Source organism: Tachysurus fulvidraco, chromosome 8, assembly GCF_022655615.1.
Source record: "Tachysurus fulvidraco isolate hzauxx_2018 chromosome 8, HZAU_PFXX_2.0, whole genome shotgun sequence".
In the NCBI taxonomy this organism is placed as follows: Eukaryota; Metazoa; Chordata; class Actinopteri; order Siluriformes; family Bagridae; genus Tachysurus; species Tachysurus fulvidraco.
This window is the reverse complement of record NC_062525.1, coordinates 17,310,447-17,335,004: the sequence shown is the minus strand read 5'-3', so window position 1 is coordinate 17,335,004 and position 24,558 is coordinate 17,310,447. Positions and strand designations below refer to the sequence as shown.

The 24,558-nt window shown below is 38.7% G+C and overlaps 1 protein-coding gene across 2 annotated transcripts in view; it reads right to left on the bottom strand.

Annotated features, from left to right (window-relative positions):
- Nucleotides 1-24,002, bottom strand: part of gfra1b (gdnf family receptor alpha 1b) — a 29,338-nt gene extending 5,336 nt beyond the window's left edge. The window contains exons 1-7 of one of the 2 annotated variants that reach the window (XM_027140380.2): nt 23,059-24,002; nt 22,412-22,720; nt 21,989-22,072; nt 6,186-6,537; nt 5,844-5,953; nt 3,463-3,594; nt 1,249-1,448 (exon numbers count right to left, since the gene is read on the bottom strand). In XM_027140380.2, the coding sequence (XP_026996181.1) occupies nt 1,249-1,448; nt 3,463-3,594; nt 5,844-5,953; nt 6,186-6,537; nt 21,989-22,072; nt 22,412-22,720; nt 23,059-23,101 (1,230 nt within the window). In that variant the 5' untranslated portion in view covers nt 23,102-24,002. The remainder of the gene's footprint in view (nt 1-1,248; nt 1,449-3,462; nt 3,595-5,843; nt 5,954-6,185; nt 6,538-21,988; nt 22,073-22,411; nt 22,721-23,058) is intronic. The other variant, XM_047816991.1, reaches the window with a different exon arrangement.
- Nucleotides 24,003-24,558: the final 556 nt, after the last annotated feature.

Here is a 24,558-nt window from a genome sequence, read left to right as displayed (position 1 = left end):
ACACTACATGGTAAGAAGTATGTGGACACCTGACCTTCACAACCACATGTGCTTGTTAGATGGTTCTCCATTTGACAGCTATTGCAGCTTCCACTCTTCTGAGAACGCTTTCCACTAGATTCTTCAAATGTGGCTTGTCTGGTCATCCACTAAAAGTTTAGTGAGGTTGGTCACTAATGTTGGACAAGAAGGCTTGGTATTCCAAATCATCCTGAAGGTGTTCAGTGAGTGTACAGTGAGTGTTTGAACTGTACTGAGCACACATACACATCAACTGTATGGACTGCAAAAACCTACACTAATTACACACTCTTCCATTATACATCCATCAAACTCTTTACATGCTGTTTTGTGCACTGTTTTGCTCTTTGCACATGCTGTCACACATTTCGGTTGATTGCTGTTTTACACAATACTTTACATTACCTCATGCGACTGCAGCTATAACTCTGTGTTCATTCCAGTATTTCTGCACACACAATATTGATTGAACATACAGTATTTACACTGATTGGTGCTGTTTTTGTTTATAGTCTTTTGTGTGACGTCTTGTATTTTTTGTTTGCACTGTCTTTTGTCCTGCACTGTCTTTCTGTCTTTTTGTCTTGTCCTGTACTGTTTGCACCAGGTTGCACAGGTGCACTTTCTGTGGCTAGGACTTACTTACTTAAGTCCTTATAGCTCTGTCTTTGCTTTTATGTAGCACCATGGTCTTGGAGAAACGTTGTCTCAGTTCACTGTGTACTACGTCAGCTATATATGATTGAAATGACAATAAAAGCTTCTTGACTTGACTTGAGAATGAGTTCATGTATCTGTGTTGGTCATTCAAGTTCTTACACTTGTCTCTTAAGCTTGACTTAATGGACCACACATGCTGGAATAAGTGTGTGATTGTTAGTTCCAGTGAAAATAAATCAGAATGGTAGAAGATAAATGCGAGTGTATGCTTCAGTCTTCGAGTCAACAGTTCAGGGAAGGCCTGAATATGATGGTTAGATATCCACATACTTTTGGCCATACTGTGCTGGATTGCTTGGCATCACTTTTTCCTCAGAACAAACCATCCAGAAGGGAATTAGCAGAAAAAAAAAAAGAAATTAAGAAATCTCTTACCTAGAGAGAGCAATATTGTATTCGCCTCCATATGCACCAATAGGTTTATCATGTATATTTTTATGTTTTCTATTTTAAATTTCTAGTCAAAGTCCCATTAAAACCTTAGTTCTACAATCCCACCTATCTTACCTGGAGGTTTCCACAGAAGCTATAGAGGTGGTGACCATTTCTGGGGTTCAGTTCATTAGTGAAAGTTGGGTCATCTAGTCCATTAATTGTCCTCTCCTGTCCTCTCTGATGAGTACTGGAATGGCCAGTTGGTTGGATGGGTGGCTGAGGCTGCCACACGCCAACATCTGTACCATTCCCGAATGCTTGGATAGCATTACCTGCACAGATGCACCCATGAAGATTAAAATACTGCCCACGTACATGCTGACCGAGGAATTACATTCATCACTGTTTGTTTTGTGTAGAGCTAATATTAATAGGTATGGTCCACTCTATTTTGTGCCTGCTCTGATAAGCTGATAAAGATCCCCAGTTCATAGAGGCACCAGACAGAGTATTATTGCTTAAACATACATGCCTCGGGAGGGTTCTGTAATTTTTGGATGATAAAAAGAAGGTTTATTATAAGAGAGGTTCCTCTGTTGAACAAATTCATTCTTTTAACCACCTTGAAAGGTCACAATTCACTCTTACTCTCTTTTTTAATTAGTGCAAGAGGATAGAAGACGTGTTGATATGTTACAGTGTCCTGCATGAGCAAATATGGCATATCTGAATTTGATGGGTCAGTGAAGGGAAGGGCTTGGTGAACTCCAGTTGACTCCAGAATTATTGGTACCCTTCAAAACAATGGGCACAAAATGATTGAATAAAACAATAATTACACGTTAAAGAAGAAGAAGTACATAAGAAAATATAATATAGTGGTTGAATGCCAAGATTTCTGAAACCATTGTTTGGCAGAAATAATGCACAAATATATATATATATATATATATATATATATATATATATATATATATATATATATATATATATATATATATATATATATAATACTTTCAATGTCCCAGTGTTAAAGCCCAAATAATCAGAATAATCATGCATTTCCTATTCATTTTATATATTAATTTTCGAACACAGGGACATTAGCCAAATGCAGCTGCCTGTGAGCTCATGTATGCAGTAAAGGACAGATAACTATTTCCTCCAAGCATATGAATCTGGCCAGACTGTGGAGCAATTTATGATGAATAAGAACTGGCAGGTGACCAAACTGGAGAGAATCCAATTTATTAAAGTTGATTAAATTTTGACTAAAGAGTGCCAGTAAATCTAGAGTTAACTTTATCTGAACCTACAGCACCCTGATATTAAAAGGCACTGAGCTCCATTGTGCTGCCTCATCATTCTGCTTTTACTTTTCTGTAAATATTACGTCTGCCTCTTGGCACAATGCTCCACTGATCTGTATCTGCACACTCTGGTGCATGGAAATGCTCTTGACTGAGTTTATAGGAAATGTTATAGTGTTATTTCAGATTTATTAGAGAAACATACATTATGTTGTGAGTAAACCAGATTCATTTAGTTTCCTTTTTTTATATGCCTTTCCTTTTTCTGACCTTTAGCCTTTTCTCTTTAAACGGAAAGACAGGCAGAAACTTGGTACTAAATATCGTAGACGTTAAAACCAGTGAGTTTAATGCTAGACTTTATTTGACAAGCTACTGTCCCCCAAAATTACCTTCTCAAGTACGTAGATCACACACTGCATTATATCACTATGCCAACTGTGTTGCTGTGGTGTCGTACAAAGGCTGTAACTCCGTGTCTCTAACTACACTTTTAATTAATGTGTCATAATATGCTAAGTGTAGCTTTCTGCACTGACGCTGCTGTCCTTCCCACTAGTGCCTCACAAAGACATCCTCCTTTCCATCTCCTCACTGTCTATCCCTCACACCCACTCCATCTAAATGGATGCTTCTGAATAAGCTGCTGACAAAATAATGCCAGTTTTTCACTTTTCTCCAGCTCAGACACCCAAATAATGCTTCATTGCCTTTTTTTCTGTCAAGGCCTCCCTGTAGCTGTTCCACTTAAGCGTGATTTGTCTGTCTACATGCTGTCTCGCTGCCCCGACGAGCATGCCATGTTCACGCAGTGGCCACAGATTTGATTTACAGGTACGTTTAATGAATAATCACAAGGGGGCAACAAAGCAGCATTGGACATGGCCTGTCTTACTGTAGGACTCTTGTCCATCAACCCACTGTGTAGTACACCAAATGACATGACTGCCAGACACCGAGTGAGCTGTCAGTCAGACAGGAGTGGACATGTAGGAGCATGCTGATTTGAGGAATTAGTGAGTGCAGGGGGACTCACGGAGACAGCGGTTGTTAGTGAAGAATTCGGAGAACTTGTCACACTCTGGCTTCCCGTTTCCGCTGCTGGTGCAGTCGCACCAGGGAGATACGCTGATGCTTGAGCGCAGGTAATTCGGGGTCATCACTGTGCCTGGCTCACAAAAAATAAAGAGATGTATTCATTTTTTTTACACAGCACTTGTTTCATTGACTTTAACCACTGTATTCTTTGATTGAATCATTTATTCTACAATTAAATTGTCACCTCAAATTATGCCAAAGGTTTAGACAAAGATATGCTGACAGCCGCATCTGAGTCACATCTATAAAATAATTATTAATCAGAAGGACTTCAGGCATATTTTATTCTGCTGAATAAAATCAACATTGGAGTTTTATAGTATTTTGAGATTTTTTTGTTGTTTTATTTACTATACAGCAGCTATGAAGAAAATATGATTCATTTTGCACAAAATTCTCTATACGCACTTAAAAGTCAGCAATTTTACAGGACAAATAACAAAATAAAGTAGTGTTAGACCACCAGGAGCTACCAGAACTGCTTCAGAACAGCTTGACATCGAATCCCTGAAACTAATTTTCCCTCAACTGGTGTTTGGATTATAGTGATGGAGAGAAGTGTCTCACATATCTGTCCAGAATGTCTCATGGGGGTTCAGTTGGACTGGTAGAAATCTGGTAGTAGTGAAAGCCATAGCAAAAGATTTACAGTACATCACACTGTATGTGCCTTGTAGCTCTTTCTCTGTGTATGGGGGCATCGTGATTGTGAAAAAGACCATCAGTGTAGAAATATTTGATCTCATGCTAAAAGTGATCTGTCTGAATAACCTTGTAGTGGAAATTTTCACTTTAGAGATGTTCATAAAAACCTGTCCTTCTATGCTTCTATATTTCTCATGGCTGGTAGTTATTGTGATTAGAGATTGCAGCTTCCAGCAGATCGTTCCCGTGGGACCTTGGTAGGTACAGATTAGCTTGGTCAGAAGATGAGCTTCCTTATACATGTCTTGATGATGTTTTCCTTATACATGTCTTCTTTGTTTGAATTCTGTCTATAAAATCCTGAGGTTATCTATGATGAGGGCCCTTCCTAATTCATGTTACATGTGGAGTGTTTGGTCCTGCTTTCACTGCTGAACACAATAAAATATGTGAAGCCTTTTTTATTCTTGCCTGTGCCTACCAGTGTGATATTTTATGCTTTAATTCTCTCAAACCTCAAAACTTCCACTACACCTTGTATTCATTTACAGTGATACTTCCTTCTAGCAGAGCCACCAGAGTTTGCTTTCCTTTTTCACCCATCTCTATGTTATGTACATGATTAGGTGGTCCAAACCCTTAGTGTGCGACTCTATTGCTAAAAAACTGGACCTATGTCACTATGGTAGATTTTTCAATACCTTATACGTTGTAAATTTTAAGTATACTGTAATTTTTCGAGGTATACTGTATTTGGGGGATGTGGTAGCCTAGTGGTTAAGGTGTTGGGCTAAGAATCGGAAGCTTGTGAGTTCGATTCCTACATCCACCAGGTTCCCTGAGCAAGGCCCTTATCCCTCAATTGCTCAGTTGTATAAAAATGAGATAAAAATGTAAGTCGCTGTGGATAAGGGCGTCTGCTAAATGCTGTAAATGTAAATGTATACTGTACCCCAGACAACTGCGGTGGTATAAGTACATAACACATCATCAGACCTGGTGAATTCTCATGTGCTTAGTTAGTAGGGATTTATTTTGCATTTTGAGTTTTACTTTTAACTCTCATTAATTCTAGACCAAGGCAAATACAAGGCTGGAATTAATGCACTTTGTTCAATATAACATACAGTAATAAAATGTGTAAAATGCGTTTCCATAGTAACAGCATATACAGAGGATGGTTCACATGTAGTGTAAAGGTTACATGGTTTACATGTAATAACCAACATGAGGAATCAATGATATGGTGAAATTTTTCTAAGGTGCGTATTTAGCATTTATGGAAGGAGTCTCTAGTGTCAGGATTATGTAACTGTAAGGGATAAAGCTGTAACTTTTGGTATTCTAACTGAGGAAAGTCTTCAGGATCGAACTTGTTGGGCTTTTTTGGCTCTTAGTAACTTGGCAAGGCATCTTTTTTGTTTTTTGTTTTTTGTTTTTATCTTTGAGGGAGGAACTGACTTGTTTTGCAGATGTTCCACAACATTAAATATAACAGATAAAATGTACAATGTGACATTCTTCAATAAAAAAAATAGAATTGGCAATTTACTGTGGTAGAAGAGGAATATAACTCTTCCAGACATGCTATATCAGCCCATGCCATCAGGTTTTACTGTATTCCTTGAAATATTTACGGTGTTACGTGAGATGATTCTTCTCTGTTAGACTTACCTATAAGGCCAGAGTAAGCCAGCAGACAGTCAGCATAGCTCTCCTTCAGGCAGCCGGATATCGAACGAGCCTCTGGCTGGCAGTTGGTAAAGAAGTCAGCCAGGCGAGACCTAATGTAGCACACCAGGAATAAATAAAAATCCATCTTGGATCAGATCACCTCACATACTATGAAAAACATAGTATGAGTGATTAGCCATCCTAGACATTCACATCATCAGGTACTGTAGGAATGGGGAAAATGGGAAAGTGATGATTCATCTGTTCACCTCTACTCTGAATGACATTACTACCTGCCTGAACCTTGGATTCACCTTCTCCGTAAGCTGATTCGTGATTTACCTGCAAATGTAGTTGGTCTTGCAGTTGGCTTGCAGGGACAGACAATTGGGTTTGTCCTTGTCCTCATAGGAGCATGCTGGAACGATGGTCTGGCGTCTGCGCTCTGAGCAGGCTGAGTGCTCTCCAACCGGACACGAACAGAAAAGCATGCCATAGCTGTGCTTGGCTGGCACCTTGTCAAAGAACTGCCGCAGGGCTTTGTGACACTTGCGCTTGTTGCACACCTCGGTGGTGGAGACCCGACTGGTGCACGGGCTGATGTAGGCCGAGCGGTATTTCTTACACGTGTCGTTCAGGTTGCAAGCCTTGGCTGCATTCAGGCAGTTGTTGTCCTTGCTAAAAGCAGCTTCACCTTCACAGACAGAAAGGAATCGCAGAAGAGTCATGAAAATCAGCCATAATGCTCATTATGTGTCTATGCAAATGTTAAGAGTTTGTGCAGGTCTACATGAGTGGACAAGTACATGATTACATCATCTGCATAGAAATATATGTGCATATAAACATAAGCGACTGACATTTAAATAATATGTCAGAATTGTTTTGTAGAATGCACTGATGTTAGACTTCAGTCCTCAAGGGCCACAGCAATGCACAGTCTAGCATTCTGCCTCATTTAAAACATCTTATTCAACTCATCAGCTAATTACTGAGGCCTTCCCAGCATGAGGGAAAACAGACATCTCTGCAGGGTTGAATCCTTCCTGGACCTCACTCTGACATTCTTGGTCTGGTGGGACTGTAAACATATGGCTACTTTAATTACTGCTCTTTTCTTCTTCTTCTTTGTTTTCTGCTCCGGCTGATAGAGTCTTTAAAACATATTGTATTGTGAAAGCCATTTTCCTCCCACACCGTCAAATAAGAATAAACAAACATTAATCAATAGTAATATCTAGTAAATTAAAGATTAATGTGGCTACATTTTGCTTGGAGGACTTTCCAAGTGCAAAGCATAAAAACATTGAAAAATGGTTAAAATGCAGATAATAATTAAATATATATATATTTAAGTATTTTTCAGTATGTTTCTATGTTTTGCACCTAGAAAGTCCTCCATATATATGTTTAATTATTCTGTAAAAAGGGCTGAAATGAATTGAAATTACATTACATTGTAAAATAAAAAAGCTAAAGGAAAGGAAGGTTATTTCAAAGCTAAAGGAAAACAATAAAAAGTTAAAATTATGACAAACATTATTTTAGACTGTCATGCAGTTCTACTTAAAATTAATTAATGAGGTTATTATACTTCTTAAATGTCGATGACTTGTTCACTGTGCGTTTATTCGGTACTTGTCCAATGTGCATCCAATTAAAATCTCTGTAGTATGCATTTGCCTCGTGCCTTGAGCACAGTGATGGCTCTACAGTGGCGGCTCCTTGATATCAAACAGCAATTCTTTGTGTTAAAAATATGGTTGTCTGCATCATGTCGGTATTCTTTTCTCCTTTAAACTCGTGTGCTCGGCTCAAACACGTACGGAGAAAAATCATGAGCTGCACTGCTGGTGTATGTGGAGTGTTTAGCAGTTAGTATGCTCACAGAGAATATGTAGAGCATTTGGAGGTATTGTTGCAGGTTAATGTGTGTGTGTTTGTGTGTGTGTGTGTGTGTGTGTGTGTGTGTGTGTGTGTGTGTGTGTGTGTGTGTGTATATATGTCTATGTTTGCATGTTGCCTAAGCAGATTGTTTCTCAACAGTTTTATTTTTGTGCCTTGTGTTAATCTTTTGTCTCTCCCATGTGGGAAGCCTAATGCCCTCACTACAGTGGAGGAGGAAAAAGCTGATGAGGCGTGGTGGATTTCTACAAAGCTGCTTTGTGAAAATGTCTATTTTTAAAAGCATTATACAAATAAAATTGAACTGAATGGCTGGGAACCTCCGCTCTGGGGTGCTGAACACAACAACATTGCAATGAGCAAATTAGCAATGAGAATAGAAGCGAGCCACACGACTAAAAACACTCCGACTTTAAAATCTGTGTTCGAATTCGTTCGGATGTTTAAATCTCATTTCATAGACACACTAAAGTTTTATATTACTGATCTCATTGGCTTCTTAAATGAATTGCTATAGATGTAGTTATAAAAATGCAGTTATTATACGCTTACTGTGTTTATCCTGCAGAATATATTTAATAGAATACTGTATATGTTTCCGTGCAGACCCGCATCTGCGCTTTACTTAGCTTTTATTATTCTGTGCGTTTCGTAGAAGGAGGAAACGAAGCTGCTCTGTGCTTTTTAAATCTCTTTATTAGCTTCACTAATTTCACTTCATTAAATCCTGCAGTGCAAAACTGCTTTCACTGGTTCTGCATTCGATGTGATGTTTAAGGATAATTATTGTGAATGTTTGTGAATCAAGGAGTTAGAAATGATTAAATAATTTTTTTTTTTTTATTAGAGTTTTGCTACATATTCCAAAATATTCTGCGGGACAGAATGATGATGAGATGATATAATGGTGCAGTGGGTAGCGTTTCTGCCTCATGGCCCTGGATTTCCTGTTTCGAATGTTTTCCCTGTCCGAAAACAGGTGTATTCTCTGGTTTCTTCTCACCTCTCTGCGGACAGATCAGCTGTTGAGGGTGAATCTAATTGTGTTAATAAATGCATAAATGATGGAGTAGGCTCTGGATTTGCCCTGACTCTTGAGAAGGTGCTCAAGGGCAATATTGTTGCCCGAAGATGAATGAATGACTGAATCAATAAGAACATCAAGAACAGTAACATGACTACGTGAATGAAATATTTGCTCCTAAAATCCTAAGAACGACAGCTATCCTTTCTTGTCTGGATGCCATTTTATAAAATGTTAAAGAAGCGTTTTTCCTGTATAATCAGAGTACAGAGTGCTAGAGTATCTCGCTGTGAGTTACTTAGAAAATACTACTCCAATCTGATATGAGCTACAGTATGGAGCTCAAAATCTCTGTTCATACGAGTGCGTGTGTGTGTGTGTGTGTGTTTGTGTGTGTGCATGCAGTGGCTGGCTGGCTGTGTGCTCTTGCTGTTGATGTACAATAACAGATAGATTAAATGTAGATTTAAAATAAGTGGAGGCAGAAAGTGCTGATGGAGGGCACCTGAAGCTCTTCCGAGTGGCACTTAATAGTGTCGCTGCCACACTTGAATAAAAACGCACACTGCTGCAGCAAATCAAATCATACAGGGACTCGACCTTCATAATAGAACTAATACTGTCTCTCTTCCTGTTTTTCATTTCTTATCTCGCACGCTCTCTTTCTATCACTCTCATCCTGCTCTCTCCAACAGTTCCGTTTTCTTTTCTTTTCTTTTTTTACTGCACACTCATCTACCTCACTACTTACTCATCATTAGTTGTTCCTACACATACACATCTTCTGAGGAAGGAATGAAAATGACTGAATCGATATACTGTCAAGTCTTCATCAGTCAGAAAGGGCGTTGTGCTGAGTCATGTTATGAGATGGACTCTCTTATGGCCATCTTTTCATTCTTTAATGAAGAGACTTTATTAGTTAAACAGCACTGTGTGCTCTGTACAAATAGTCATTCCAATAAACAACTGCCCAGGGACATTTAAGGGAATTGAGGGAATCCTGCTTGTTAGCTTTGGACAATATATATTGAGAGAGTCTATTGATTTATCGATGATTTCCTTTAGCTTGCTTTTAGCAGTAATTAACCTGTAAAGTGGATCAGATAGCAAGTGGATTGAGCCAATAACTAAAGACTTTCAAATAAAAATATATGGTAGAATTCTTGGTAAAGGACTAATATGTAAAGAATTATAAATGCAGACGGTTTACTAAAAGAAGAAACATCCAGAAAACTGAATCTTGTCCCTCTAGATGAACCCTTAAAGGCTCCAAGTACATCCACTTTAGGAAACGCTAAAAGCCCTAAAATATACATAAAAGACCATTTCATACGGCAGTTTACGGCATTCAGTTTGTGTTTTCTGTGGTCAAATTCCTAAAGCAAAATTCATGAAATGGGTTCATACAATAGAGACACATAGTTTTGGGGCCAAAGTGGCTCAAGTGGTCATGGGGGTAAGTATGACTGTCAGAGTTCAAGCCTCAGCACTGCCACTGCTAGGCACTTCAGAAAGGCCCTTAACCCTCCCTGCTCTGGGACTCTGTGTCATAGCTGCCCCTGCGCTCTCTACATCTGACAATAATAAAGGCATCTACTGTATGTCCCAGTTTCATTCAGTTATCCAGACAGATGCTGAAAATCTAAGTATGCAAAAAAATGTCTAAAGGACTAATATCAATGTGACACATTGGAGCACTTGAATATTAACCCAATCTCACAATATTATAAAGTGCCATGTATTGCTTATTAACCTCTTCAATGCTTTCCCAACATAAGTCACAACTTGACGTTATACGTCTCATGAATTAAATGACAACACAAACACCGCAAACATGACAACTTAGCAAGTGAGAATATCTAGAATGAGCAATCTTATAATGGTAAGCTTAGATTTGTTTTTTTTTGTCATATTATAATAATAAATACTAAATAACTAGATTTGACTAATTTGACTATATTCAAGATATTTTGACTTGCTAAGATGTAAAAAATTGCAGTGTAACCAGCTAGTGGATAATTCAGACATACCGTAGATCACGTCCCTCTGTTTCTCATACTATCTCCAGTGACAAGCAGCTGTCTGAGGCAGGAAGTATGAGAAAACTCCTGACATCTGACAGGTTCATATAATAGGCAATTTAAGACTACTGGGGATTTCTGACTGTTCTGCCACGTTACACTGATCCTGTATAATTGTCGAAGCTCACAGATTTCTGGTTACTATTACGAGAGCAGTGAAATGCAATTGAAGCAGCAGCTTTACCCAGAAAACAAGAAAGTAAAAGCACTACACAACGTCGGGTCAAACCACATCAAGACCACGTGTGTGATGTAAAAAGCATCAGATGGCATCGGGTAGTTCAATTATCAGAAAAATCAATGTCTAATACGCTTATTATGTCATTTGTTGCTTGAGCACAGGCCGCTGCCATTTTAGTACTCGTAGGGCCGTGCTTTCAATCTCCATGCATTAGTATTGAACCACTGTTTATTAATCAGTAAGAAATGAAGCCAGCACTGGGCCATTACTGGAATAAAAATAAAACACAGTGACACTACTGACTAGACCATTTCCAGATGGCACTTTCCCAAGCTTCTGTTCACTGCAGCTACAACGTATAAGACAAATGTGCAGAAATGGATATCGGACACTCTCTTAAGCTTATTATTCAAGGTACTTGACACTTAAAAATTTCAGTGCCAGAATGTGAGCTGACATTATCAGAGGTATGGTGTGTTATTTTGTGTTTAATATCTGCTGCATACAGTATGAGTGAGTCTGAGAGACCAGAACTGAATCCAAGAGAGAAAGTGGTGTATAGTAAACCCTTCAATACCTCAACAGTCACACAGATCATGTCTCAGGAGCCATAATTACAGCCGACTTCATAAATCTCTCTCTCTCTCTCTCTCTCTCTCTCTCTCTCTCTCTCTCTCTCTCTCTCTCTCTCTCTCTCTCTCTCACTCACTCACTCACTCGCTCTCTCTCTCTCTTTTTCTCTCTCTCTCTTCACACCATGAAAAATCAGTTCTCTGGCATAAGGACATCAAAATGAGAGATTCTCTCTCCATTCCTCAGTTCCATTTCAGGGCTTTTTTTTTTTTTTAAATTTCGTGCTTATAGACAGTATGAAGAAAGACTATTCACTTCCTGCTCACCACTCTGTGGGTGTGCAAACTAATTTCGTATATGGCACTGTATCAATTCATGCTCCGATGTAAAACTAGGGTGCTGTACGTCTACAGTTACAGTTACTGTACTTTAAAGATATGCGACTAGACATGAGGATTAACATCATGTATGTTCTGGTAAGTATACGGACGGGTAATCAGGTTATTGGAATTTATTGGCCTATAGATATTGGTCTTTTTTATTTTTTAACATTCACTCAAATTCTTAGTCTGAATCACATGTAAACAGAACAGCTTCAGAAAATCTGTATTAATTATCACTTTGATAGTTAAATCGGGTTCAACCCAAGCTGAAGCTCTCGACTGGATGAACATCGGTTCTAAAGTTAAACGTCAGCTGCATCTCTGAATCCCCCAGGCTGAAAAACAACCTACCAGACAGCACTTTAGTTTTAATTATATGTGCAATTTTTGTCAGCACTCTTCCCACTTTTATCTGCTGAAACCTTAAAGAAAATGAGTCTTATGCACACAGAAATGTTTACCATCTTATTTAAGACGTGACAGGATTAATTTCGTTTAATTATAATTTCATACGTTTTCATAAGTATAAGTGGCTAAAACTCCAAAATCTGAAACAAGTATAAATATCAACTTACTACAGTTTTTAATAAGCCTAGTAAAAGTGATGTTAATTACACAAAATGTTTTAAATCTACAGTGGAACTCTGTGGAACTCTGTTTGTCATAGAGTATTTATTTTATTTATTTATTTATTTATTTATTTATTTATTTATTTATTTATTTATTTGTTTGTTTGTTTGTTTATTTATTTTATCCAATAGGCTGCCTGTGTATGTTCAATCACGCGTAATGCTAAATGTACACACTTTAATTGAACATTAATTTTTTTTCTGGTGTTGTTAATGTGGCTTTTGGGATTTTAATTGCATATTTGAGTGTTCCTGTGGTGATCAACCTCCTAAGTCCTAGACAGATGATGAACACATCTTTTGAGCCTCTCCGTATTGTCAACACGTATGGGGCTTTTGGCAGGTGAAGCTCATTCACTTTTTTTTCCTATTTGGTATCAGTGCTTAATGGATCAGATTTCCTCGATTAGTGGATTACATTCTTTTTGTTTACTCTGTGATGGCGTCCCAACATAAACCAACATAAACTGATAGAGCATGTTTGCCTAATGTGGTACTTTTTCAAGTAGTTGGGTTATGTTCTTAATATTACTTTGTTTTTGTTTTTTTGTTTTTTTGTCCAGGATTTGTTTTCGGAGAAAATCTCCCTGGCCTCAGAAGTATTAGTACCTCTTGCCATGCTGCTGATAAAAGGTTATTGGCTTTAATTGATTACAAAACAGTCTACACCGCTCACATTACATAATGTCCAATTAAATCTTCTGTCAAAAGTGTGTATATCCACTCTGGAATGTGTCCAAGTCCCTTAATCGTTTTATGAGCCGGTGACTTTTATGAGCTCGAAGTCGGTGACTTTAACAGCGTTCTCACCTGAATGCATCCAGTAATACTGCGGAAACAATTCTACTGTTTACGACGGACGCATCGTTGCCATGCCGGGATGCGGTGTCAATTCTCAACAGTGCAAACTGCAACAGAAACTGGTGCTAAATATGGTTACACCATACTTACCCCATTTTATTTACAGCCCCAGTGTGACCCATGCTAATAGGCGATAACTAATCATTCTTGTTACTCTGTCTGAGGGTAATGACATTACTATAATTCAGGAGGAATTATGAATTCTGTGCTGTAGAGTGCAGTAGGAAAAAAATCTTTAACTTTATGCTAAAATCATTGTAATCCTTTTGCTGTAGTTTTATGTGAACGGAAGAGCTTCCTTTCTTTTATGATATGCAGACTACATACACAGGGCCGGGGATAAAGTACAAATAAATCGACTCGAAACACTGAGGTGATACTGCGGAGTGTGCTGAACTTTTTTCTTTTAGCAAAATGAGCTTTAACTTTAATATTCTAATGTAAATATTACCTAACCATGACTTAACTGTGATAAAAAGAATTATAATTAATATTCATTGGCCACCAACTATATACAGCAAAGCTGTGCTTCAGTCTAGACTGCTTATGTCACATTACTCGTTACAGCGTCTCTGCTTCGGGTTCATTTCAACTTGCCTTTACATTTAATTATAATTTCGCTTGATATTTATCTACTAAGATGAGGAAATAATTACAGCCATGAAGGATAGGATAGATGTTCTTGAATGGATATTCTTATTTCTGCTCAGATAGATTATCTTTAAACCTTTAAGTCAAGAACATTCAGGATGCATACAGTACAGTATATCTCACCTGCTTAATCTAAACTCCAGTATATCTCAGTGTATATTGTATTGTATGATGATGTGAATTGCATGATTGACAACTCCATGGATGAGAAACTTAAGCATGTTAATAATGTTTTTCTTTGGTTTTATTAGTTTAGCTGATCGTGGAAACACCACAGTTCATAAAGATCCAGCAGGACACAGCTCGAGAGCTTAGGTTCATGTTCACATCAAATATCAGAACGGGGAAAATTGTGATCTACTGGGACTTTAACCATGGCGTGGATGTTGAAGTCAAATGGGCTGGTTTGTGTGTTTCAGTAACTGCTCATGTCTTGTGATTTTCACTCACACCAGTCTCAGGTTCAAGCTCAGAATGTACGACAGCAGAAGAACCACAGGAAACTAAAGCTATCATAAACACAGACTCACTGAAAGTGGACAGATTAAGACATGAAAAAGACCAGGTCAAATCTTTAACTATTCAGTTTCTACCATGCTATAGTCACCGAGATCACACTTTTTCCCATTCTGATGTTTAATGTGAACATTAACTGAAGCTCTTGAGTTGTATTTGCATGATTTTATGCATCGTGCAACTGCTATGATTGACTGATGAGATGACTGGATATCCGTACAGGTGTGCAGGTGAGTGTATCACACACACACACACACACACACACACACACGCACACACACACACACACACACACACACACACACACACACACACACACACACACACACACACACACACACACACGAAATATGATACATACTTTATATTAGTATAGCTGTCTCAGGAATACGTATAATTCATGCATTGCTTGTTATGTTGAAGTTCAGGGCCGAACTATAAGGCTCTTGGAAGACATACGGTGTTAAGTAACGTCTGTATAATCAAGGCCAACACTGTCTGAGGAGTGTACGAGCGGTTCAGAGTTCACACTCCTGCTGAAACCGTGTGATACTATACGATACTCTCAGGAAGGTTCATAAAGTTCACTAAACATTATTCACGTGTGCCATGTGTGCGGGTGTCAAAGACAGTTACACAGTAGACTTTATGATGTATACTGTAGATTATTTTCTATATTTCCACACTTCATTCTTTCCTTTCTCTACCTCTCACATGCTGCTGGTGCCTGAATACTTGGCATTCATACACAGTGCATACACCAGTGTCGATATCAATGCTGAGAAATGAGACCGAATCGAATTGCACTTCCAAACAATAACCGCTGACAGGGCCATATTTCCATTTTTAATAAAGTCTCTCCCTTGTATTGCCCTGGGTGAGATTCATGCCAATAGCAGAGAATGAATTGAATGGATTTTATTCCATCAAGCAAACTGCCAATTCATCAGAATATTAAGTTAGATGTCTGATTCATACAGTACCAAGACAAATGTTTAAAACAATGATGGAATCTACTTTCCATACTAAGCTTACTGTCTTTAGAAGGAAGTATTAATAAAATCAAATCCCACTCTAAACATATTCATATCCGGAATTCAATTAGAGTCACATCAATAGCGGTTTTATATAAAAAGGAAATGAAAAGACGTTCGACTCTGTATTTATAATTATTTCAGCTAACAATCATTCAGCTTAATTCAATAGCTTCTTAATAATCCCCATATTGCAACTCTAATTATATGGCCATGATGTTTCAACTCCATCCACTTCCTTGCATCTGACTGACAGATCCATACAATCCATTCGCACACTTTAACTGCATCGACCCACACACACGGCTGCCTTCTTTCATCATCTTGCAGGAGAATAAGTCATGGACACATTCTGGACTTCTGCTTTTTATCGAGAGAAAGATACCAAGGGATTTTGGTGGGATTTTACTGAATTATTTAAGGAAACTTGTGTACCTTTAGAGCTGCTATTAGGAGAACACATGCTGCTTGCTAGATTTGATCCATTTCTCACCAGCTCACTTCAGGAGGAAGAAAATAAGCAGGCAGTCCAGAAGCCAACATCATTCATCGCTCTATTCTGTTTTTATTTATTTATTTTGCTTAGGCCGTATTAGAGCAAGCGTATGTAAACTGGTTTATTTTAGTTTCTGAGATGCATACAGTATATCATCCATACATTTGCTTGGAGATGAATTAAACATCATAAAGTGTAGGATGATGGATGATGGAGGATTTGAAATAGTAGAAATGGTCATATAATATAAAATATCTAATATATTTTAGTCATACAACATCTTAATACGTTTTTTTCCCCCCTCAAAATACCACTATTCAGCTGACAGATGATACATAAACGATACTGTGTCCCACAGCAGAATGCCAATACTGGTATAATTTGATTGTTCAAGTCTCATCGGCCAAAGCAGAAGTGCAACTGCAGTGCCAAATTAAATTCTGACGTTCAAGTCTGGGAAGCCTCACAGTAAAGATTCATTTCAACTTCTATATAACAAAATGCATTACTTTTCATTAATCAGATTACTTTCTACATTCAACTGAACTGTCAGATCCCAACCATCTACTTAACATCAAATTTATGGTGCAAAGAAAATCTCTCCTCACCTCAACATTGTTCTAGACGTAAATCCTTGTAGCACAAAATAGTTTTTTTTTATACAAGATTTTAAAGTTGCCCTGCGATGGGTTGGCACTCCGCCCAGGGTGTAATCTGCCTTGATGCCCGATGATGCCTGAGATAGGCACAGGCTTCCCATGACCCAAGGTAGTTCGGATAAGCGGTAGAAAATGAATGAATGAATGAATGAATGAATGAATGAATGAATGAATGAAAGATTTTAAGGTTGTGTTTAAATTCTTACTGCTTAAATTATTGACAAGCTTGCAAACCAATGCAGAGACACGGGGAAATCAATTAACAAGGTCTGTAGGATTTATTATCATCTCGATGGCTAATAATGGTTGATTAGGTAATAAGGCCCTCACAGTGTCCTGGTGTACATCACTTCTTCCTCCAGTCCAATGCTGTGTTCACAATAGTAGTATTTTTTCAAATGCAGAAACGTCTGAAACCCTATTTTGTGCTGATATATGAACTGCTACTAGTGAGATTTAGCTACTGAAAAATTCAGGGTGGTCTCACTGGCTTGTAAAACACAGGCTGAGATGGTCAAACTGGTAGACCATCGTTGTCTTCCTTATTAGTTGACTGAACTGATCAATACAAATGTGCAATTCTGTTTAATTTTGTTTTCCCTAAAATGACCTGTGTTTAGATGGAGCATTAGTAACTGAAATTCAGAGCGGTTTCCTTTTTGACAACAACAACTGGCAAAAATGTTTTCCCAGTTTGATACGCTCGGTCTCGGTGTTTGGGTAACTGCTAGCTGTTCAGGCTGTGATTTTCAGCAGGGAGAAATTTACTAGACTGGATCTAGGTCGGATAATAATCCATTCATTCATTCATTCATTCATTTTCTACCGCTTATCCGAACTTCTCGGGTCACGGGGAGCCTGTACCTATCTCAGGCGTCATCGGGCATCAAGGCAGGATACACCCTGGATGGAGTGTCAACCCATCGCAGGGCACACACACACACACACTCTCATTCACTCACACACACACACACTACGGACAATTTTCCAGAGATGCCAATCAACCGACCATGCATGTCTTTGGACCGGGGGAGGAAACCGGAGTACCCGGAGGAAACCCCCGAGGCACGGGGAGAACATTCAAACTCCACACACACAAGGTGGAGGCGGGAATCAAACCCCCAACCCTGGAGGTGTGAGGAGAACGTGCTAACCACTAAGCCACCGTGGCCCCTATTAATAATCCAGGGGAAGTTTATTTTCTTAACAATCATAAAGGCATTTCTTCATAATGTCTTCTTCTTAACATGTAGTGAAGGTAGATAATATGACAAGAACGTGTCTACTTGCCTGAATTTTGTCATTGGAGGCAAGAGAAGTGAAGAGATTTTAAAACCAAGCTACTGTTTACTGACATAATGAAATGGGGCTATAAGACAGAATTCCCTTAAACTAAGACCTTTAGTAACAACACATCTCTCTAGCATCCATGTTGATTTTTCTTGCTTAGTCCTGATATGTTTTTCATCATTCATCATTTTCCTGAAGTGTTGTTTTAAAGCTCTTTTCTCCATTAAAGAAAAGCTGAAAAAAGCTATTTATTCAGGTGTACAGTGAGCATGTTTATCTGAACCCAAATGAGCAGCTGATCATTTCAGTTAGATGATATGCAACTGTTCATTCATGTTTTCTTCTGCATGTTTCTCTCTCTCTCTCTCTCTCTCTCTCTCTCTCTCTCTCTCTCTCTCTCTCTCTCTCTCTCTCTCTCTCTCTGTTTTTCTTTCCCTCTCTGTTCAGGTTGAAACCTATTGTAGGTGTCTGAATAAGTGCTCCCTCAAAGCTGTCTCCTCTACTGATTTATAAAGCGGAGGCATGTTTTAATTTCAACACTTCCTTGTAAATTCATTCTAATGGGTATTAGCCTGTATGTCACATGCTGCTTGGTTTGGATAAATGGTGTAATAAACCCATCTGAGGAAAGGCCTGAGTCACACCGAGGCTTCTTTCAAGCCACTGAGCAGCCAGTGCAGACATGTCTGCTTTTTCCTTTTGTCCTAATCCATGCCAATTGAGGCAAACAAACAGCATAATGCTGTAGAATATAATAACAGCATAGAAACCATAATCGCTATAACTGTCATTAGTTGAGCCACCCACCGGGAGCTATTATCCATTTCACTTCACATGTAACAGAATTTACCCCTGGATCCTAGATGCTATTTTCTAGGAACTTGAGACATGTTTTTCTCTCTTTTTTTCTTTCTTCATCAGACTGACTTTTCCCTCATTTGGTAACTGTAGGAGATTTGTTACTAAAGCCTAATGCTGACAAAACCATGCAGACCTGCCAGAATTGGCACGACATCAAAGATCAGAAAGCTGGAATACAACCACGGCTGTGAGAGTTGCTCTACAGCAACAATACATGTTCCAATGATATCTTAGAGCCGCCACACCTAAAACAAGCCTCCATCCCATTTTTATTAGCAGAGAGATAATCTCCACAATTTATAATTATTCTTTGTTTTTGAAGGAAGACAGACTCGTTTGGTCTGATGGTACTGTATGTACTGTAACCATCCCATTGTGTAGTATTCCTTAACGGAAGTGTAAAGGCTCAGTGAAGGCATTTTCTAACATAATGGCGCTTTTATTTCTTTAAGTCGTGTTACTGTAGAGAATTAGAGAAGACATTTTTGTTGAAACTGAAAAAAGAGTCAGTGAAAGTGACAACAACCCTTTTTTTCGGTTCAGGCTGCGTTTTAAAGATGTGATGTATTTACCTGTGTTACAACCTTGCGGGATATACAGTACAGTGGGGTCCAAACGTGTGAGAAAATGTTTCTATCTTTCATTCTTCTCTAATTTAATACAACAATTTTTATTACAAGTTATATTATTCGCAACATCTCGAGTAAAAAGAAACAAATTTACATGAATTTCAGTTTCTTAGTATTTGGTTTGTCGCTTTTTAGCTTTATGGACAGCGTGCACTTGAGCTGGAATGGATGGATTCCACAAGTTTGTGCAAAACCCTATTATCCAAATCCTTCATTGTGTCATCACATGCTTCAGTAGAAGAGATTAAACATTATGAAAATAGGACCTTTTGTACAAAGTAGTTACCGAGGTCACTGTTAGACATTTACTTACATTTCAGTAGGGATGTAGAAATACAACAGTAAATAGATAACAGAGATATTGCACGTTCACTTTCTGTGTTTAAACAGTTAAAGCTTCTGAAACCTTCTGGTTATTTACCATTTTAAATTAACAAAAATATTTTTATCCTTGTTTTGTTTACTGTGTTATCAGACTTTTGGTTCCCACTGTATGTTACTAGAGTGAGTAAACGGAGGAGCTGAGAGAAAGTGTCAGGATTAAGGTCAGTCATTCATTATGTTCCACAAACACGTTTACTTTCAGGTGGGTGGATTAAGTCAGATTTAAAAGATGCAGGCATTCGTGTTACTAGTATAATAGAATGCAGACATTTAACCCTTTCATGCAAAAATCTTCAGGTGCTTTAATTGGTTAAAATTGCGTGTCATTTCAAATTTTGACCTAATAATTATGTTAATCTTATATTAAAAAGTAAATGGATTATCCATATGTGGGAATACCAACATGGTTAACGAACTGGTCTAATGTATTTAATGACCAATATTAGTTAGTTAGCCAAATGTAATAATATTCTTGAATTCCGGTTTAGGATTAAAGAAATCAATTTCAATACATTTATTATGTTTCATTTCATTTTTTGGGGGCGAATGCAAGGTTTATAAATATATACCAAAGAAATGTTGTTTTGAGAACGGAAAATAGTCTAGAACAGAAAACAGGATATGGATTAAAGCTAAAATACTGCGATGGTCTTGAGTGAGGACTTCATCTGAATGACCGTAAGTGTAGTCATTGTGCATGAATCTATGTAACCTCTAAAGGTTTATCTATTCTGGTTGTGAAAGCTTTGCTGCCTATTTCAGTTACACAGTGAAATCCAGTGCCTGCTGTAGTGAGAGGCTCAGAATAAGAATCAGACTGCACTCTCACCATTCACAGCTCTGCCAAATGGACTCTCAGAACAGCTTTGTGGTGGCAGTTATAAAAATGGTGCCTGCACCTGCATGGGACAGCTGTGAGCAAATACTGAAGGATGCCGTGACCAGCCATGACCACTACACCCTTTTATAATGGCCCTGTATTCACCAAAACTCTGCTGGACATTAGAAGGTTAGGTGAATGGACGCGTGATTAGATTTGGCTCCAGATTAATGTCTCAGTGCAATTCCTCCATATATGGAGATAATTCTGCTAAGTGCAGTCTCCTTTCTCAGTCTGTACAACTCACATGATTTAATACACCTGCAGCGCACTGACGCACACAGGCAGAGTGATGTGAACATTACTGAGGCATAAAAACACCTCAATCTCACAGCTTCGTTATTTATTTTCCACTAGTGGGAAAAAAGTAATTACATCAGTCGTAGAGACCTGGTCATTCAGAACAATGTTTTCTACTTTAACTGGGTTGTGCTTGTGTCCATCTGCTCCAACTGTGTCAAAACTCTGACACAGGTGGGTGTGACGGTCTTGGATGATGAATTCGTATCGATTGCTAGACGTTTTTTTCTTAAATGCGAATTTCAGGTGACTTTACAGAGACAGAACAATAATTAAGAGCAGCCTTGCAAGGTTCCAAAAGGAAAGACAGCACTTATATAAAAAGATAGAGTAGTCAAATTCTATTAAAGACCTGTTTGTAGACGTTTACCAGGGGTTAAACAGCACCACCTGCAGATCATTGCTTTTCTCTCAAATGCAACTCCAGCATAGCATCAGGTCTTTACAGTAAACCATAAATTCCAATGATCAGTAGCCTGCTCCTAACCTGTCCATGATAAGCATTCACATTTCTTAGAAGACAATCAACAATCCAGGTCTACAGCGGTATACCAAAGATAAGTGACTTAATCATCTGTGACACTAGTAGTGTATAAAGTGTAGCTGTGCCATGATTATAGCCAGTAAAATGATAAAGCAGCAGGAGAAACCAGAAAGCAATCAACACCAACTGAGCACATTCATATAACCTAACAAGAATGACTAGGCCCAGCATAAAACAGCTACTAGACTTCTAGTTTGTGATATTGCCTCTATAATGCTCTTTGTATTTCAGCAGGCTATGCTATAACAACAGCAGGCTTGCCTGATATGATGGGAGCCAGGCGGAATATGTCAGACAGGCGGCTGTTCACTGGCTCGTATGGAGAGTCCTCCAGCAAATCATTGCCTGGAAAATGAGAACAAACAACTCAATTAGCACACTTGAAAACAACACCAGGAGAAATGCCAGGAGGCTGCATAGCGCAGTTGCAAAGCATTACATACATGAACACAGCTTGCAGAATTATTACTCCAATTTAGATGGAAATGTGCTGCTCTAGATTTGTACTCTCAATTAATCCCTTTTGAAAAGTTTTTCAACTCAAGGTCAAAACGTTGGTTTCTTCTAGACATTTAACAGCAGAGTGCGCTTGTCACGCACGAGAAGTTTAACTGCAAAACTCATCATCTTCATAAATGAGGAACTAATTATGATTTCAAGCCAAACAGCCACTTGTTTACGCACCCTGTAAACTGTGATAGACACTCCAAAAGATGCGCAGGCACTTCTTCTCTTTCTTCATGCCTCTCTTGCATTTGCAGTTATTTAGAGAGTTCTGTCTCATGGACTCCATGGCATTCCTGCAATCGTCTTGTGCCTCGGGCTCGTTTAGTGCGCTGAAGTTGCGCCCTGTACCCGCCAAACACTGCCTCATTGTGCGGAAAGCAGAGCTGCAGCCATAACGACCCAGACACTGCTCATGAGCCCGGGCACAGTCCAGCCGGGATGCTCGAGTCTGCGCCAGTTCAGCACACAGTGACACGTGTAGTAAATCTGCACAAAACAGCATTTATCTACAAATCGGTATCCAAAAGATATGTGGAAGCATTTGAAATGTACATGTGGCTGTGTTAGTAACAATACAGGGTTAGAACACTTCCATGAGTTTAATATGTATTATATACAGTATAGAAATACTCCATAGAAAATTAGAATGCTGTATTATGTGTGATGTCAGATACTAATTATTTAGCTTAGTTTAAAAAAAAAACCTAAGGTGAAAACTACACTACAAACATAAAAAGAGGTTTAAATCATTTAAACGTGCTCTTTACACTGAGTATGTTTAAATGATTATACCACCGACCATTTAAACACAAGCATCAACTTACCTAGAAGAGGAAACAATATCCAAAAAGTTAAGAAAGTCATCATGGCTTTTAATTTGGTCCCTTTTAACAGTGGATCAACTTTATTAATTATTAAAAGACACGGTTTCCCAGATAAATCCTCTGCGCGCTGATTGCGCACCGCACCAGAACGAGTGGCCACACATAGTACAGCTGTACATCCAGTCTGATCACTCCGATTTCAGCTTGATATCGTTGTTGGGATAAAAACCCAAACACAATCACGTCCGCGAGTATTACAAATCAAAACGATCCAGTGTGAAGTACGTACACCCGTGCGTAACGGACATGTCCGGTGTCTTTTCTATACCGGCGCGTTAAGTGTCCTCAGCAAAAGCAGAAAGATTTGTGCTTTCACAACAGCAAAACGGTTCATTTCCTTCTGTTTGTTTTCTAAGCGTGATTTGCTTTGGAGTTTGGAGAGCGTGTAAACTGGCTCTCTGCGCACGGAGACACTTTCCACACTTTTCTTTCTTTCTTTCTTTTTTTTTTTACACGACTACAGTCTGTCCGCACGCGTTAGTTATACTTGTGACCAATACCCGATGCTAGACGCATATTATTCCCACTGTTCAGCTTGTGAACCCCGATCCGGAGCAGTTTCAACCCTCTCTAGTGTCCCACATGGGCTCAGTGGCACTGCGCTCTGTGACGCTCTTCGCTTAAAGTGGATCTAAACATGGACGCGTCGCTGCGTCTAAAACAAGCGACGTCATCTTCCCTGTACACTGCTGTAGGATTGGCTACTGTCTGGACCACTTTTACGTCCTGCTGAATTATCCTGCGATGCTTTTTGGCTAAGTTGGATTCACGTTATGGTTAACACAGGGAAAGAGAACAATAGCGTCACCTACTTGTGATATTCTGTTTCCCATCCGAAATATAACCAAAAACATATATTGTAGTTCAGCATTCACTCACAGGGATAATAGATAATAACACGCCTCAGGAGCCATAAACATTCTTTAACTATAATCAATGTCAACATTATCTCCTCTTTTATATTAAAAATAAATCAATAAAAAATGATGTCAGTGTATACACAGAGTATGGGATACATGAAGAAAACATTTGGAAATTATGGGTTAGGAAAATTCACTCTGATTATGTTAAAGAGACACACAAGTCTCTCTCTCTCTCTCTCTCTCTCTCTCTCTCTCTCTCTCTCTCTTTTTCTCTCTCTCTCTCTCTGTGTGTGGGGGGGGGTATTTAACTATAACTTAGCTGCATTATCATTCATTCATTCATTCATTCATTCATTCATTCATTCTCTCTCTCTCTCTCTCTCTCTCTCTCTCTCTCTCTCTCTCTCTCTCTCTCTGTTTTCTGTTTGTGTGTGTGGTTGTGTGTGTGTGTGTGTGTGTGTGTGTGTGTGTGTGTGTGTGTGTGTGTGTGTGTGAGAGAGAGAGAGAGAGAGAGAGAGAGAGAGAGAGAGAGAGAGAGAAGACAGGAATGATTAGTTGATTAATACAAACTCATTAG